The sequence below is a fragment of the Camelus ferus genome, chromosome 25 (assembly GCF_009834535.1).
Source record: "Camelus ferus isolate YT-003-E chromosome 25, BCGSAC_Cfer_1.0, whole genome shotgun sequence".
Classification (NCBI taxonomy): Eukaryota; Metazoa; Chordata; class Mammalia; order Artiodactyla; family Camelidae; genus Camelus; species Camelus ferus.
The window spans coordinates 2,517,853-2,533,761 of NC_045720.1; the positions used below are offsets into that span (position 1 = coordinate 2,517,853).

At 56.8% G+C, this 15,909-nt stretch overlaps 1 protein-coding gene across 5 annotated transcripts in view; it reads right to left on the reverse strand.

Annotated features, from left to right (window-relative positions):
- Positions 1 to 15,909, reverse strand: part of DENND3 (DENN domain containing 3) — a 46,102-nt gene that overhangs the window by 12,007 nt on the left and 18,186 nt on the right. For all 5 annotated transcript variants that reach the window (XM_032468121.1, XM_032468120.1, XM_032468119.1 and 2 more), the window contains 8 exons: positions 13,423 to 13,578; positions 11,635 to 11,731; positions 10,043 to 10,146; positions 9,149 to 9,348; positions 7,492 to 8,013; positions 2,611 to 2,870; positions 1,520 to 1,690; positions 649 to 778 (listed from right to left, as the gene is read on the reverse strand). In XM_032468121.1, coding sequence (XP_032324012.1) covers positions 649 to 778; positions 1,520 to 1,690; positions 2,611 to 2,870; positions 7,492 to 8,013; positions 9,149 to 9,348; positions 10,043 to 10,146; positions 11,635 to 11,731; positions 13,423 to 13,578 — 1,640 coding nt within the window. The remainder of the gene's footprint in view (positions 1 to 648; positions 779 to 1,519; positions 1,691 to 2,610; positions 2,871 to 7,491; positions 8,014 to 9,148; positions 9,349 to 10,042; positions 10,147 to 11,634; positions 11,732 to 13,422; positions 13,579 to 15,909) is intronic.

Genomic DNA, 15,909 nt, shown 5'->3' on the forward strand with positions numbered 1-15,909 from the left:
GGCCAGGCACAAAGGACACGTATGATGTTGTGCATGTGAAATGCACAGACGGGCGACCTTGTGGCAAGTCCATCGAGACAAAGTAGACCAGCGTTCGCTTAGCAGCTGAGGGATGACTGCTGACTGCATGGGGTTTTGTACACTTATGGGTGATGAAAATGTTCTAAAATCCATTGTGCTGATGGCTGTGCAACTCTGAATTTGCTAAAACCAGTGACTCATACACTTTAGAAGGGTGTGGCATGAGAACTATATCTTAATAGAACTTATTTTCTCAAATGCATACAAACAACTAGACATAGTTTTTGAAACATCCCCACACCTTGGTCACCGTGTTTCATGAATTTACATCGCTGGTCTAGCCCAGTGCCTGTGACCTGCGGCACACGGTCATTTGACAGTGGTTAGTGCCTACTTCCGTATGCAAAGCCCAGGACAGGTGCCTCAGCGCATCCTCAGGAGCGGAGAGCCCCGAGGACTACTGCTAGGTAAGAAAAGGAAAGACACAGAGCGACATGTGCTACTCAGAACCTGAAAGCATGAAAGGGGGAAACTCGAGAAAACCGAGGAGACAGAAAGACAGCAGATAAAAGTCCCTGAAGACAGACCTAAGACACCGCGGCCGCATCAGACACAGGCTTAGCTTACTCTCGTTCTTCATCTTATCGAAGTAAGACAGTTTGGAGGCAGCGTACACGGCCCCGGGCGACTGCAGCGCCCCGACGACGGCGTCCATCAGCAGGACGTGGGTCAGCGCCTGCTGAACGTACTGGGGGTCCTGCCGAAGAAACGGTCGTTTCAGCACAGCCGCAGTCGCTTCCCTGCAGGACCATCACGCGACACGAACAATACTTCTGAAGATGTGTGTTTTTTCCAAAGTGACATGAAGCGTTTGATTTTGGATTTGATGTCATGTAATCATTTACTCTCAGTTGAGGCAAATACTGACTGTGTCTCCCAGGGGTCAGCAAACTTCCACAAAGGGTCAGGAAGCAAGTGTTTTAGGCTCTGTCACAGCCATCAACTTGGCCCAGAGTAAACGGAGGTCCAAAACTCCCCACGATCGAAACTAACCATACAGAAGACATCTATCACACCCCCAACCGAAACCCTAATCCTGTGCAGGGAAAAGTGGAGAGTCACTCGGAGCAGGATGTGTGTACCCAGAATACTCAGCTTGAACCTGCCGGAGTCCAGCCCCCGACCCCCCGCCCTCCAACCCCGGGGATGTCACCAGAATGGGGAGGTGAGGAGAGAGCAGACAGCCTCCCCCACGGTCCACCCACAGCACCCTGCTGGCCCCTGCGTTTGCCCCCAGGGTGTCCCCAACCCCGTGGGGCCCGCGCTGGGTCCCGTGGGCCGCAGCATCCTCAGCGAGACGCTCCCTGACAAGACCTCATCTAATGCCAGCCCGCTCACGGCCCGGGCGCCCCGGCTTCTCGCTGGGCAGAGCCACAGAGACACGCGCGAGCCCAGAGGAGCGCGGCACAAGCAGGCAGGGGCAGCCCCGGGCCCAGACCTTGTGCTCATCGGCCAGCCTCTTCCCAGCGCACATCTCCTTCACCATCAGGTGCCACAGGTCACACTCGTTCTTGAGGTTAGCTTCAAAGACTTCCTTCTTGGACACCATTTTGACTTTTAAGGTGGGAATTCTCAGGAGCAGGAAAGCCACCGTGGTGCTCCGGACTTCCTGCAGAGGCAGAGAGAGAGGCAGTGAGGGGGATGACACCTGCAGGGCCGTGGGGCGGACGAGAGGTGAATGTAGGAGCGGCGCGCTAAGGTCGTCCACTGTCCCCGTGCACACACGCCGAGGGGCTCAGCGAGCCCTCCCTGGGGACCCGGGCGTGGCGTGAGCAGCCCACCAGCACAGCCCCCCGGCTGGGCTCGTCCACCGCGTTCAACGGTGGTTCATTATTTCGCCTCCTTAAGTCCCTCTCTCCTTGAACTCCTGGGAGGAAGTCTGTGGAAGCAGATGTGGGGGGCACTGAAGGAAACAGTGAGAAGGGGGTCCGCTGGCTGCAGGGGCGTTGCCTGCCTTCCCTGTCTCTGCGAATCTTCCGCATCTGGGTTAACACAGCTGACCTGCTGCTCACACTGAGGAAATGATCTTGGGGAAGTAAAGCTAAGGCAGCCTTGGTTCCGATCTCCTCAGTGGGGAAGATGACAGAACAGACATTTAAAGTTGTTATAAACTGAGCCGCGTGGACCGGCCAGGAACCTGATTGGGAGACGAGAGCTACAGCAGCTCCCAGGGGCCGGCAGTTTCTCAGTAAGCATCTCGGGGAGGAAGTTCTACGCTCCTCACACGTTCTCTGATCCGAGGTCGGCAAAAGAACAAGCTACATGGCTTCCCGCGCTTCCGCTCCCAAACGCACACCAGCTGTCTCAGACGTCAGTCATCGGCAGCTCTGAGCGCGTTACACACCTAATCTATTCAGTCCCCACAGCAATCATGGTTGGAGAGTACATCATTATCCCCACTTTGCAGGTGAGCACACTGAGGCACAGACCGTACGGGGCCCATGGAGGATCTGCAGCAGGAAGAGGCGGGTGGTCTGCTCTGGCCGGTGTGCCCTCCAAGCTCAGGGCGGCTTCCAGAGCTGCTCTTACCGCTATGTTTCTGAAGGTGGAAATTTCCACGTAGCCCGGTCTCCCTTCGGTCAGGAGGAACAGGCGCTTCTGGGTCATGGCGATCTTGCCCACGCCGCGGTTCGTCTTGACGGAGCTAGACAGCTTATAGACACACTCGTTTTTATCCAGGTGTTCTATCACGGACAAAGGCAGACTGACATCTTGGGCCTCTGCTTCTGCCTCCTTCCAGCAGTTGTAGAAATCCTTGAATGTTTCCGGGTCAATCTGTTTCTCGTGCCCTTAGTTTAGGAAGAGAAAAGAGATTTCTTACAGGCACTTACACAAACTTCAGGAATGTTGCTTTGTATCACAAAGCAGCGCATTACCGGCAGGAGGCAGCAGGTGGCGCCAGTGCCTAACTCTACCTGGACGGAAAGCCTCCCCTCCTTTCCCGGGCTTCTCCAGGTGCCCAGGTGGGCACTTGGTCTGGGCTGAGCCCATCTGCCCCCTCCAGCTCCTGACCCAGGGATGGGGATCTCCATGGGACCTAAGCAGTTAGTCACAGTAACTCTTGGGGCACCAGGCGAGAACACTGGAACAAGGACAAAGTCCTGAGTCACCCCCTGAACTGGTGGCAGCCATCCTGGGGCCAGTCCCAGGGTGAAGCTAACACTGAAGAGACCAGATCTTTGGTGACACTTCCACACCGCTGGATCGAGCCTTGCCTGAAGCCAGGTTTATCATCATTTCAGTATTGGTTATGTGAGCAAATATATTCTTCTTAGTGTTTGTAACCCTGACGATCTTAACTGATCCAGCAGCCTTCCCAATACCCAACAGTCGCGGGCTCTGGAATTGGACAGAGACCCAAGTCTGAAGTCCAGCTTCACTACTGTTTGGCAGTGTGACCAGAGGCAAGCTGTGGAACAAACCTGCTTCCCTCTCTGTGAAATGGAGCTGGGACCCCCACTGTCACCCAGCTCCCGCCCCGCTGCTAAGAAGTCCAGCCCATCCCAATCCCCCTGTTCCCCTGTGTCTGGCGCCTGCCCTGGCTCAGTGCTGCCTCTGCTCTGCATCCTGGATCTGTCTGCACTCCGTCCTGCGCAGGAAGAAGCCCACAAGTGCCCCACTTTCAAAGCTGCCCTGCAGGCGGCCTGCTTCACCCAACACCCAGAATGATTTTTCTAAGATGCTAACAAGAGCTCCCCCCTCTGTTCAAGCACTTTGGGGCTCCTGGTGTTCATCAGGCCCAGCTCCCTCCAGGATTGGGCCCCCTCCTCTCCCCTCCCCTCTCCTGTGTCCCAGCATGGTAACAAGCACGTTGTTACACACCTCTGTGCACGCTTCAGGTCTGGGGTGCTTGGACCTGAAAACTCCCACCCATTCCTTAAGACCCAGATAAAACAACTCGTGTGCAGCTTTCTTGACAAGGCTGTCACCCTGGCCAAGGCAGCCGCTGAGCTGGCAGGCTCTTTCCTCACGACACCTGCTATGTTCCACCCTCTACATGGGCCCAGCCACCATGGGAGGCTCAGTCACAAAGGGACGGAGGCCTGGAGAGCAAGCCCTTGCTGGCAGGCGGGCAGGTGCCAGGTGGACGGCCCCCTGCCGATGCTGTACTGCTCTGTGTGTGCGTGGGGACCTCCCCGTCCCAACTTGGCTGCAGGCCAGACTGAAGCAGCCCAGAGAGGCTGTGAGAGCCCCGCTCTGGCTCCCCAGGCTCCTCACCATTAGGACGACAGTCATCTGGGAATGTGACATCACGGCCACAACCCAGTGTGGCTGGATTGAGGGGCGGCTGGTGAGACAGGGGGCACTCCCAGTCTTGGGGGCACATCTACGGGTGGAGAGTGACTGCTGCCACTGGAATGACGAACGGGGAGGTCAGACCTCGTCAGCACGCGGTGCGGGCGTGGGAGCGCTCAGGGGAAGCCCTCCCCCAGCGGCGGGCCTCGGAGCTGATCCTCCAGCTCACCTGTTCCCCTGACTGTTCACGGTGGTTGCCTGCAACCTTATGTATTTGTTTGACGGCACTGGATCCAAACACAGAAACCTACACCCATGCCCAGGTCGATGGCACCTGGAGTCCCTGTGCCGGGCAGTGAGGCACCCGAGGGCACGCGGCAGGCGCCCGACCCCACAAAACCGCTCTCATCCTGCTGCCATTTTGGAAACACTACTCAATGCAGCTGCCTCCGACAGGGCGCCTCAGTCCACGCCTGCTGGTGGTTCTGAGCCGTGTGCTTTATCAGAAGCATTTGCTTCAAGTGGACAACGCGAAGAAAACATTGAGCCCAAAGAGCCGAGCAAGAAAACCCAAGAATCAGGAGAATAAGAGATGGGGGCTGGGGAGAACCGAGAAACTGTTACTTCATGAAAGATGGAGACTGAAGGCACGGGCACATGGCCCCCACACCCAAGCACCTGGCCCTTCCATCATCATAACAAACCCTCCTGCCACCTGGGCCCCAGCACAGTCACTGGGCCCTGCAGAGGGAGGCGTGGGTCCCCAGCACCGGAAACAGCTGCCTCTCACAGACAGAGGTGAGGCGGCCCCGTGGGCTCTGGGAGCCAGGGCAAAGGACACCCAAGAGGCCAGGGACCCCCGCACGGGCCGGCAGGCGCCACCCTCCAGGGCTGCGGCACATCTGGACGGTGCACAGCCCCGGCCAGCGCGCCCACCAGCCATCATGCACACAGGGGCCACACGCACACACCCCCGCCACGCACACCCCCCTCAAGGACAGAATCCTCATCCTCCATTTGTCTCCAGTTCTGCACAAAAATGCCAACTGTCGGTCTCTGCCCCTCACCCACACTCCAGCACTCTCCCCAGGTTGTCTCACAGGGGAGGTAGGCTCACAGAGCCCTGCAGGCCACGCTGAGGGCTGCACGTGGCAGCCTCCTGGCCCTGGGGCCACAACATGAGGGCCCTGCCCCACAAATGTCAGACTGCGACGTGTGTGCTCTTATCTCATGTGGATTTATTCTAAGATGGGGATACTCAGTGTTGACCCAATCCTGCTTTTTTAACACATAACTGGCCATCAGGCAGACTGTCCATTTGGTGCTGCGTTACAATGGCTTACATGTCCCAGAATCAGGACAGTTAATGACCTAGTAAATGCAAATGGAGCCAGAGTGACAGCAGGGCCATTGATGGCATGTCTTTGTGAGTCAAGTCTGAGCACCTATGAGCATACATCTGGGACTGCTGGCTGGTGCTCATGTGTCCAGCCATAAAATCACCCTGCCTGGCTCCCCGCAAAGGCGCTGTGGGCCAAAAGGAGGTGACAGCTGGGGGACAGACTCTCTTCTTCCTGCGAGAAAACAGTGCCACCCAGGCCATCAGCCAACCTGGACTGTGAGGCAACAGGCCGGGCAGGGACGGAAGGGGACGCCCCGCTACATGGGAACGACACCCCAGCAGTTCAGGCGCTGTCCACAGGCTCTGCAGCTGGCCAGGCGCCCGGGGCCTTGCCAAGGCCCCGCTCGGAAGCATGAGGGGCAGGGCCTCCTCTGAGCGCACTGAGTCCTGCGGCGCCCGCCCGCCCAGCTCCTGGCAGCCCAAGGGCGGCCGGTCAGGTCCCAAAAGTGCCTCTGCCCCAGGGACTCAGCGCATCCCTGGGCCTTGCCCTCAGGCCCACAGACGCCCTGGGAGACAGGCCGGGTCGGCCAAGGAGCTGCCACTTCTCCACGTAAGTGTCACCACGTGGAGGGTCCCGTGAGCGCTGGGCTGGCCGCGCCCTCGTCAGGCCGACTGAGAGGCCCCTGAACAAACAGTCCACGGCCTGCCTGGGGGAAGGGCACACGCGTGCACAGAAATGACACCACATCTGCCCACAGACGGGAAATGAGGCAGGAGCCACGTCCTATAGTCTCGGGGTTGCATGAGGGGGATGTCCCCGGCCTGTTACTAGCAAAGGATGCCTTTCCAGAGGACACAGCAGGTCCTGCCCACAGAAGTGAGGGTAACTGTCCGATAGGGAAATGGGCAGGACTGCAACGGGGGCTCAGAGGACAGGGACCGGCGGCTCCAGGCACAGACGCTCGGCTGGAACAACAGCAGAGGTCACCTCCCTCTCAAGGTGGGCCACATGCTTCCGACGTCAATGCCCAGGGGTCCCCAGGAGGAGGGAAGCCGGCCCCTCACAGGCGGGGCAGCCGGGGGTCGAGGCACCTGCGGCAGGAATGACGGCTCTCCTGCTGCAGCCCCAGAGGAAGGCGTCCCGCACGCTCGGGGGACAGGTGGCGACCCTCCGTGTCAGCACCTGAAAAGCAGAATCACCGACACCACCGGATGGGGAACAGCTAACATGCTGAGCGGTCCTCAGGTCACACCGTCGGTGATTAAGCGAACATCCAGATCCATGTGTCACCACGGACACACTTTGAGAACACAGCATTGAAGAGGACAGAAAATGCAGACTGACATGCATGATTCACGTATGGTTTCAGTTTCAAAACACAAATCCTACGCACTGTTGGTGGGGACAGCCACTTACAGCAAATGCATAAAAAATGGCCCGAAGGCAAATGCCAAGTTTGGGACAGTGTCCCTCTGAGGAGGGAGGAGTGGAAGGGAGCTCAGCCCACCCGCAGCTGCAGCAAATTCGGGGAAACGAAGGCGGCGGGGGGGGGGGGGGCGGGGGGTGTTTGCCACACGGTCTCCCCATTACGAGTGTTGGAAGCGTTCCCGCTGAAGCCGAGGACCCACTTGGGAGGGAGTGGTCATCGCGCAGCGAGTGGACCCCCCAGGACGGGAGAGATGCCATCAAGCATCCCCAGCCCCTTCCCCCCCCAGGGCCAGAGGCTTGGCAGCCCCCCAGGTCCTCGCGCCCAGGGAGCCGGTGAAGGCCTCACGGCGCAAGGCTCCTCCCAGCCGCCCCGCCCGGCCCCGCCCCGCCCGCGGCCTCGCACCTACGGTCAAAGCGGCGAACAGCCGGTGGATGGTGCCGGTGTCCTTCACGATGCCCGACTCCTGGACCCTCTTCACAAAGTCGTCCAGCTGCATGTGCGTCCTGGGCAGCTCGAAGTGCTTGACGCGGTCATCGGCCTTGGGGGCGTCCGCGGGCTTGTCCATGACCTTGCTCATGAGCCTCCGCAGCTCGGGCGTCCGCTCCGCCTGCGCGCGCTCAGGTCCCGACAGGGACTCCACCGTCCTCTGGACGAGGTCGGCGGGGAAGATCCGCACGTCCGTCTTGTATAAGCTCTGAAAGTCCAGGAGCGCGCCCAGCAGCTGGCCCTGCGTCAGGCGGACGAGCCCGCGCAGGTAGAGGTACCCGGCCAGGAGCGCCGAGCTCTCGGGCGGCAGCGAGCCCATGACCTTGGTCAGCTGGGCGGCGCAGTCCGCGTGGAACGCCTGCACACACTGGCCCACCAGCGGGAAGTGGACTTCCGGGATCTTGAAGGTGTGCGTGGACTTGGGGGCCACACACAGAACTGACGGGGGAAGCGGAGGCGAGCAGACAGTTAGCAGGGCCTTACACACGAACGCCGCCCCCTCCCAGCCCGCAGTCCAGGCTGGGGCTCCTGCCTCCGCACAGGGCAGGGCAGGGACCTGTGTGCCTTGTCCAGGAAGTTCCACACACACCGCCCCCCGCCGCTGAACGGCTCCTCACTGCCTCCATGCCCCCTGCGAACACTGAACAGCTTTATTTGCTAAAACTATTGATGGTAAATGGAAACAAGTGGTAGTGAGTCCTTACCCGTCGAAGGATTAAGCTAACAACCTAAGCTGAGATGGACCTGCTGGGGGCGGGAGGGGGGCAGCACCTGGCCTCACCGCAGCTTTTCTGGTCCACCGTGGACGGATGGAGACTTCACCCGGAGACCACGGGGAGAGGACCCAGAGCTCAAACGACCGACATCGTGACTTGCTTTGCCGCGGCCCACGCAGGGACAAGTGGGCTCACACACGTCCGTCGTGTTTTATAGCAACTTAACACCAACAGTTGGGGCTGCGCACAGATTCCTTCAGAGACGCAGCAGCCGCATCTCTCAACTCGCCCTCCCCCGGAGTCTGCCCACCAGGGCCGCAGCCAGCCTCTCCAGTCACCGCATCGCTGCCCATCAGCACCCGACCACCCCGTGACGGCTCAGGTCATGACCCTGATACCCCAACGTCACATGCTTCTCTGTCACCTGCCTTTACCCCGGGAACGTCAGCTCAGGAGGGTGGGGGCCTGTACCCCCAGCGCCACAAAGGGCCTGGCGGTCACTGGAGGCCCAGCAGTTGTCATGTCCCTTTAGACAGGGAGGTACATAAACACGTACTTGCTGTGCACACGTACATATATGTGCACTACACACACACGCATGAAAGACACAGGAACCTGTACGACTGCCGCCTTCAGCAGTGGGATGGGGTGACGGAAAATACACACAAGAAATCATTCTCCATACTGGACACGGTCTGCAGAACGAATACTCGAGAAGTGTTTCAAATAATTAAACTTCTTTAGAAAAACCAAAAACCCGTCCCTTCTCTGGTTACAGGCTTCGGTTTCTTCCGATGACCTGCAGCGTGAGAGTCACGTGACAAACAGAAGCCCCCAAACAGGAGTGGCTGTGTCACCTGCATGGCTGCTCCCACAATCCGAGGTGTGCATCTTCCGAAGCGATGAGTTGCGGGGCGGCAGCTCGAGAACCACGATGTCCTGCAGGTTGGGCATGCTGACCACCATGCGCCTGTCGGCCGCGTGCAGCGGCGAGGACTTCCGGCTGGCCATCTTCTCGATCGTCGGTCTTCTTGGACTTAGGAGCGTCCCATTTATCCTGCGTAGAGAAAGCCAGCACGTCACTTTCCAGACGCAACAGGGATGGGAGAGCAAGGCTCAGCTGAGCATTCTCCCCAGCGTGGTGACCAGCACCCAACACTCCCGCACTAAGTAGCCCCGGCAAGATGACCAGCTCCCAACATTCCCCACTGAGTGTCCCCAGCGTGGTGACCAGCACCCAACACTCCCACACTGAGTGTCCCCGGCGAGGTGACCAGCACCCAACACTCCCGCACTGAGTGTCCCCGGCGAGGTGACCAGCACCCAACACTCCTGCACTGAGCAGGAAACAGCGGGGACACACCGGGCTCTCCCACGTGTAGTCAAGGCTGAAGGACAGTCCGCACCCCAGGAGAGGCCACAACACAGAACAGACGAGGGCACTGTCAACGGCTGACGCATGTTTGGGGGATCAGGAAGAGCATCGTGGAAGAGGCAGGAAACAGTGAAGACGTGGGGAGAGAAGGTGGGAGAAAGCAGCACGCCCCAGACCCCGAGGGGCCAGTGCGGGCGCATTCCACGTGCCCCCCCAAGAGGCAGAAACGCACAGGGGGCGCCTGGCTGCTCCCCGACTCCTGAACGTTAAAGAGGAAGCTTCCCCGACCGAACCCATCGTTATCCACCCCATACAGCTGTGCTGCATGAGCTCCAGGCCCCAGAGAGCCGGGCAGCCTCCAGCCCAGTCGCAGCACCTGTCCTCCTCGGACTGTGTGTGGAGGTCCATCTGGGCAAAGGCGTCCATCCTTCTGCTGAGCCGGGCCTTGAGGAAAGCGTGGAACATGTAGGTATCCAAGACCTGGAACGGACGTGGAGGGCGGGTCACGGCGAGCACTCGCTGGACCGGCCTCGCGGAGCCGAGCTAGAGCCCCGCCCCCGCCCCGCCCCCCGTGGCCTCTCTCCAGCTCCTCTGACCGAAGCTCCCAAACACAGTAGCTTTCATAATTTATCACCACCTCAGAGTCCCCCTCAGTTCCCCACCAGCCAGTCTGAAGGAATCAGCCACTCTCTGCATCTGAACAATCCCTGAAAGTTCAAAAGCCTGGACCACCCTGACCCCCAGGACAGCAGCAGCCACGGTCCCTGTACTTTGTCAATGAGTCTGGGGTCTCCTGTGGACGGCGGCCTCCCAGGCGATCCACACCTTGAGGCCAGCGCACCCTGTCTGCGGGCTCTCGGGGACGGATCTCCATGTCAGCTCCCGGGGAGAGAAGGCCGGCGGCCCAGGAGACCGTGCGGATGGGGTGGGCACTGCCCGGCCCTGGGACGGGGTGGTGACGGGAAGGGCATGGAATTGTACAGGATGATGGAAAGAAAGGTTCGAGACCAGACTAGGGGGTGGGCTGCCAGGTCTATGCCTTTGTCAAGACTCATCACACTCGATACTGCAAATTTTTTTTTTTAAGTGAGTAAGTTTATTCAGGGAGATACACCTTTCACAGACAGAACGCAGCCCATCTCACTCAGCAGGGACAGCGGCCACGAGGTGTGGGGGTGGTTAGTTTTTTTCCTTAATTTTTAAAACTGAAGTAGAGTTGATCTGCAGTGTTAGTTTTAGGCGTACAGCACAGCAATTCAGTTATGCACACACACACATATACACTTTTTCAGATTCTTTTCCATTATGTGTTATTACAAGATATCAAACACAGTTCCCTGTGCTGTACAACGGTCCTTGCTGTTTATCTATTTTATATGCAGTCATGTGCGTCTGTTAATCCCAAACTCCTAATTTATCCCTCCCCCATTCCCTTTCCCCTTTGGTAACCATAGTTTGTTTTCTATGTCCGTGAGTTTATTTCTGGTTTGTAAATAAAATTTGTATCTTTTTTTAGATCCCACATAAGTGATATTATATGATATTTGTCTTTCTCTGTCTGACTCACTTCACTTAATATGATCATCTCTAGGTCCATCCATGCTGCGGCAAATGGCATTATTTCACTCTTTTTTATGACTGAGTAGTGTTCTATTATATACATACCACACTGTCTTTATCCAGTTGTCTGTCAATGGACATTTAGGTTGTTTCCATGTCTTGGCTATTGTAAATAGTGCTGCTTAAAATGAGTGCACTTTGTTATATGTAAATTACACTCTAAAAAGCTGAATAAAAAAAGTCAGAGCCTGCCAAAGGACCAAAAGGAGACACGCTAAAACAAACTGCTGGAAAAGCTGAAACACTGAATAAAATATTAACAGATGCTCGAAATAATTTGTTTTGAAAAATACTTTCAATACAGAAAGGTGTGCAGATCGAATGGACACACGCCCCACCACCTCTCACCTGTTTATAGAAGGCCTGGTCCCCTGGGGCTCTGGTTTTGAGGAACTCTTCACTGTTGAACACTCGATGTTCATAATTTAAGTGATTCTTCACATCCCTGATGAGGAGAGAGAGTCTAAATGGTGAAGTATCTTTATACATGAAGAACACATCGCTGTCAGCAGAAAAATGACCACAAGACATACACACTTTGAAAAGGCCTGTCCTGCAGGAAGACTGCCCCAACCCCTGAACCACAAGGCTTGGGTGTGCTCTGTGGTCAGGCTGTCTCGTTACTTAGAGCACAACTGAAGCTGAAGCTCCAGGAGAGGGCGTCTGTCTTCTTCAAGCCCCGAAAGTTCCTTATGCAAATAAAGGTGCAAGCATCAGTAATTATCCATACAAGTAAAACTGAATTCAGGATGGTGACACGGAGGGGCGGCCAGACTCTGATATTAAACCAGCTAAGCCGCCAGCCTGAACCCCACTGGCCACCTCGCGTCTTTGTACCCAACCTCCCCACCTACACACCATGGGGACTTCGGCACATGATCCCTCGATCTAAAGTCTCAGCTGCCAATAGAATCGACAGCCCTCCAGGGCGTATGCAGTATGTAGTCCACTCAGTGTCTTCCTTCTCTTGTGAGGGAAACCATTACTTTATCTAGGGGAAATTCAGTTTTATAATCTGATATCATATGTTCTGCTTTTTAATGAACTAAACTCATCAAGCATGCAGAGGATTAAAAGCAACCTTCTTCATGAAAGATTTCATCTCTTTTGTTGGGGGGTGGGGGGAGGTAATTTTATTTGATTAATTTACTTATTCATTTATTCATTCTTAAAGTACTGGGGAATGAACCCAGGACCTCACGCATGCTAAGCATGCGCTCTACCACTTGAGCTACACTCTTGTCCCGAAAGATTTCGTCTTAAAAGAACAAGAGGAGAACAACATTTCTACGATCACACAAACTATCCTGCTTTGAGCAAAGAGCTGATACAACCTATCTATAACACCACATCACACTTCCCCCCAATAAGTGATCTGCTTTATGGAAACAGACAGCAAAAGAACCTGGCCTTTAAAATGTCGGTTTTGAAATCACAGAGTGTCGTGAGGTCGGCTGGCTGGTCTAAGCCCCTCCCAGGCGAGGGGCCACCCAGATCAGAAGGAGACCTGGAGTCTGCCACCTTCCCTGCCACACGATTGCAGGGAGAGGGGGAGAGAGAGAGAGAGAGGGAGAAGGCTGTGAGACAAAGCAGAGCGTTGGCAGAAAGAAAAGGCCTGAAGGCTGCTCCACTAATGCCTTCTTCAAAAGCTGGCATGTTACCGGGGCAAGTGTTTAGCATACGCTCCTCAAACGACAGCACGTTTAGGCCAGAAACAGCAGCTCCACCCCCGCACGTCACCACACCGAAATAAACACATGGTGCTGTCTACGTAACCGATTCCGCCCAAGTGCTGGTTCCCAGCAGCACGCGAGAGACGCCAATGGCAGTTACAGGGATGAGGAGAAAGGAGGAAGGTCTTGCGGGCCCAGGCCTGGGTGGGCTTCGTTCCCGACATGATCTGCCTGTCCCCCACCCGGGCTGACCCTCCCAGGAAGTCATCGGCAGGAGAGACAAGGGGTGGGAAGGGCCCAGGCGAATCAGCGTCTCCCAGGGACCTGCTGATGTTTAAGATCACAAGGCAGGGTTCCTGGGGGCGGGGCCTCTCTCACGCCCCGTCACCTGAGTGCTGGTGTCGCGGCCAGCGGAACTGGGAGCTGGTGGGTCCGCTACAGACACAAGCAGTGTCGTGAATACCTGAAGATGCTGACAAGCAGGTGCACGGTGATCTGCTGTATCTGGTGGTTGAGTCCCTGCTGCCAGGCCCGCCGAGAGGCTCGGTCCTCATTCAGGTCAGTGCTGGCGCAGAGGTGAGCGAGGTCCAGCTCGTGGTACAGCTGCAGGGTCTGGACCCTGGAAAGGAGCAGAAGGATGCTGACCACAGCTCAGGCACATCACCTGACCACTGCCTACTGGCCAGAGAGAGCCCCCTGGGAAGAGGTAAATTAACACTCAGGGACACAAAAACAAAAGCACTCACGAGATGCCCGAAATACCTGTCAATGACCGGAGGCTGGGGAGAAGGCAGATTAAACATACACCCCAGAAGAGTTCATTCACCTCCGGACACACACTCACGAAGGCCTTGTCTTTGGACCATTGAGTTTTCACCCGAGCTGAATCATTCTGTCCCCCTTGCAAAGCCCTCCTCACACACACGACGGCCCCCTGGCCGGGCAGGCTTGCGGCACCGCGGGATGGCCGCTGACTCGTGCAGAGCTACTCAGGCTAGCAGCGGTTTTCATCAAATGGGGTCCTGGCCTCCTCAAACCACCCAAGGCTGCACTTTTAGATGCAACTCTGGAAACCAAGGAGCGAGCCTGAGGCTCTAAATATGCAAAGTACACCCACCCAACACATACCCATCCTGCCGACACCCCTGAGCCCAGAAGCCACGCCAGGCATCAGCTGAGGGCAGCAAAGCCCAGCCGTGTGAAGCTTATGTTCGAGCGGGAAAAAGTAGAAAAATGGATAATGTACCCCAAATACGAGATAATGGGAACCAGAACAGAGTGACGGAGAAATCTCTTTGAGGACCTTGGACCTGAAAGGTGGAGGCAGGCCCTGAGCATATGGGGTAGGGAGCGGGGGTGGGGGAACACCGGCCACCAAAGGCCTCACGGTTGGTGAGGACGGGCTGGCGGGGCCGGTGTGACTCCAGGTGGGGGTGGAGGTGAGACCAGGTCCCAGGAGCTCTCTGTTTCGCGCCCCATGAGGAGAGGCTGTGCAGATGGGACGTCTCAGCCCCGGCTAACCCGGCTGACGGGTCAGGAAACCGCCCTCCTGGAAGGAGCGCCAGCCGCTGCCCTGCTGCTCTCCACCAGCACCGGGCTGGCCGCTCACCCCGCAGAACCGGGGTCCCGCGGGCAAAGGAATTGCAGTGACTTTTCCTGCAGAAAAGGCCCGGCGTTGCCTGCTGCAATCTCTCTCCTCTCCCACCCTGTCTTCTGTGCAGGGACCAAACATCTGCAGAAGCCGTCCACTCCCCCTGCGGCCCTCCTTCCCTCTGCCCCAGGCACCCCGACAGCTCAGCCCTGAGAGCTGGGGGTCCCAGTCCCCATCCTCCAGGAGGCCAGGTGGGGCAGGGAGGATGCAGCAAACACACACTTCTGATCAAGGTGAGGAAGAAACAGGGGGCATCTCGGGGAAGAAGGGCACTGCCCCTTGTCCCTCTCGGCCAAATGCGACCTGCAGACTCACTTACACCAGGCCCTGTCGGGACACTGGCCGCCACAGCCTGGGTCACGGCCCCAGAGGGCTTTACAGACATGCCGCTGACCACACATGGGCTAGTTCATGCTTATAAACAGTCCCCATGGCGAGCCTGAGAGACTTCACATCCCACCTTTTAGGGGTCTGGCCAAGTGAGAATCCAACCGGCTGAGAACATTCTAGAATTCTGACAAGAACACATGGGCAGAGGCAGGAATCCCATCTTACTGGGGACACTCTACCTGAGTAAACACTTGAGAAGCTGCAGCAAACGCTGGCAAACTTCAGTCCTAGAGTGTCACACTCCAAGTCAGGGGAATGTGGACTCTGCTTATCAGGAAGGCAGGGTTCACCTTCTGAGGTCACGAAGGGGACAGTCCCACAGGACTCCTTGCTGGGGTCCCCTGAGCACCACCCGCTGACCACAAAGGACTCCACACCCACAGCCTCAGCTCTGGGTGGGGACTTTCGTCAATTTTTTTAAGATGGAAAAAACAGTAATAAAGGTGACCCTCCTATATGTTTTGCAGAAACCACCCAGATAGAAGGAATCACTGATACCAAGGTGTGATGGGCTAAACTGTGTTCCCCAAAATCCTTATGTTGGAGTCCTAACCCCCAGTACTTCAGAACGTGACTGTATTTGGAGATAAAGAGGGAATTAAGTTAAAATGAGGTCACTAGGGTGGCCCTAATCCAATGTGACTGGTGTCCTTATAAGAGGAGATGAGGACACAAACACACACAGAGGGATGACCACGTGAGGACACAGGGAGGAGATGGCTGTCCACGTGCCCTGGAGAGAGGCCTCAGGAAAAACCAGCCCTGCCACACCTTGATCTTAGATATCCACCCTCCAGGACTGGGAGACAATAAATGTCTGTTGCTTAGGTGCTGTTTGTTACAGCAGCCTGCACTGACCGATACACAGGTAAGAGTCAGAACTCAGAAGAGCCAGCACAGAACAACCCA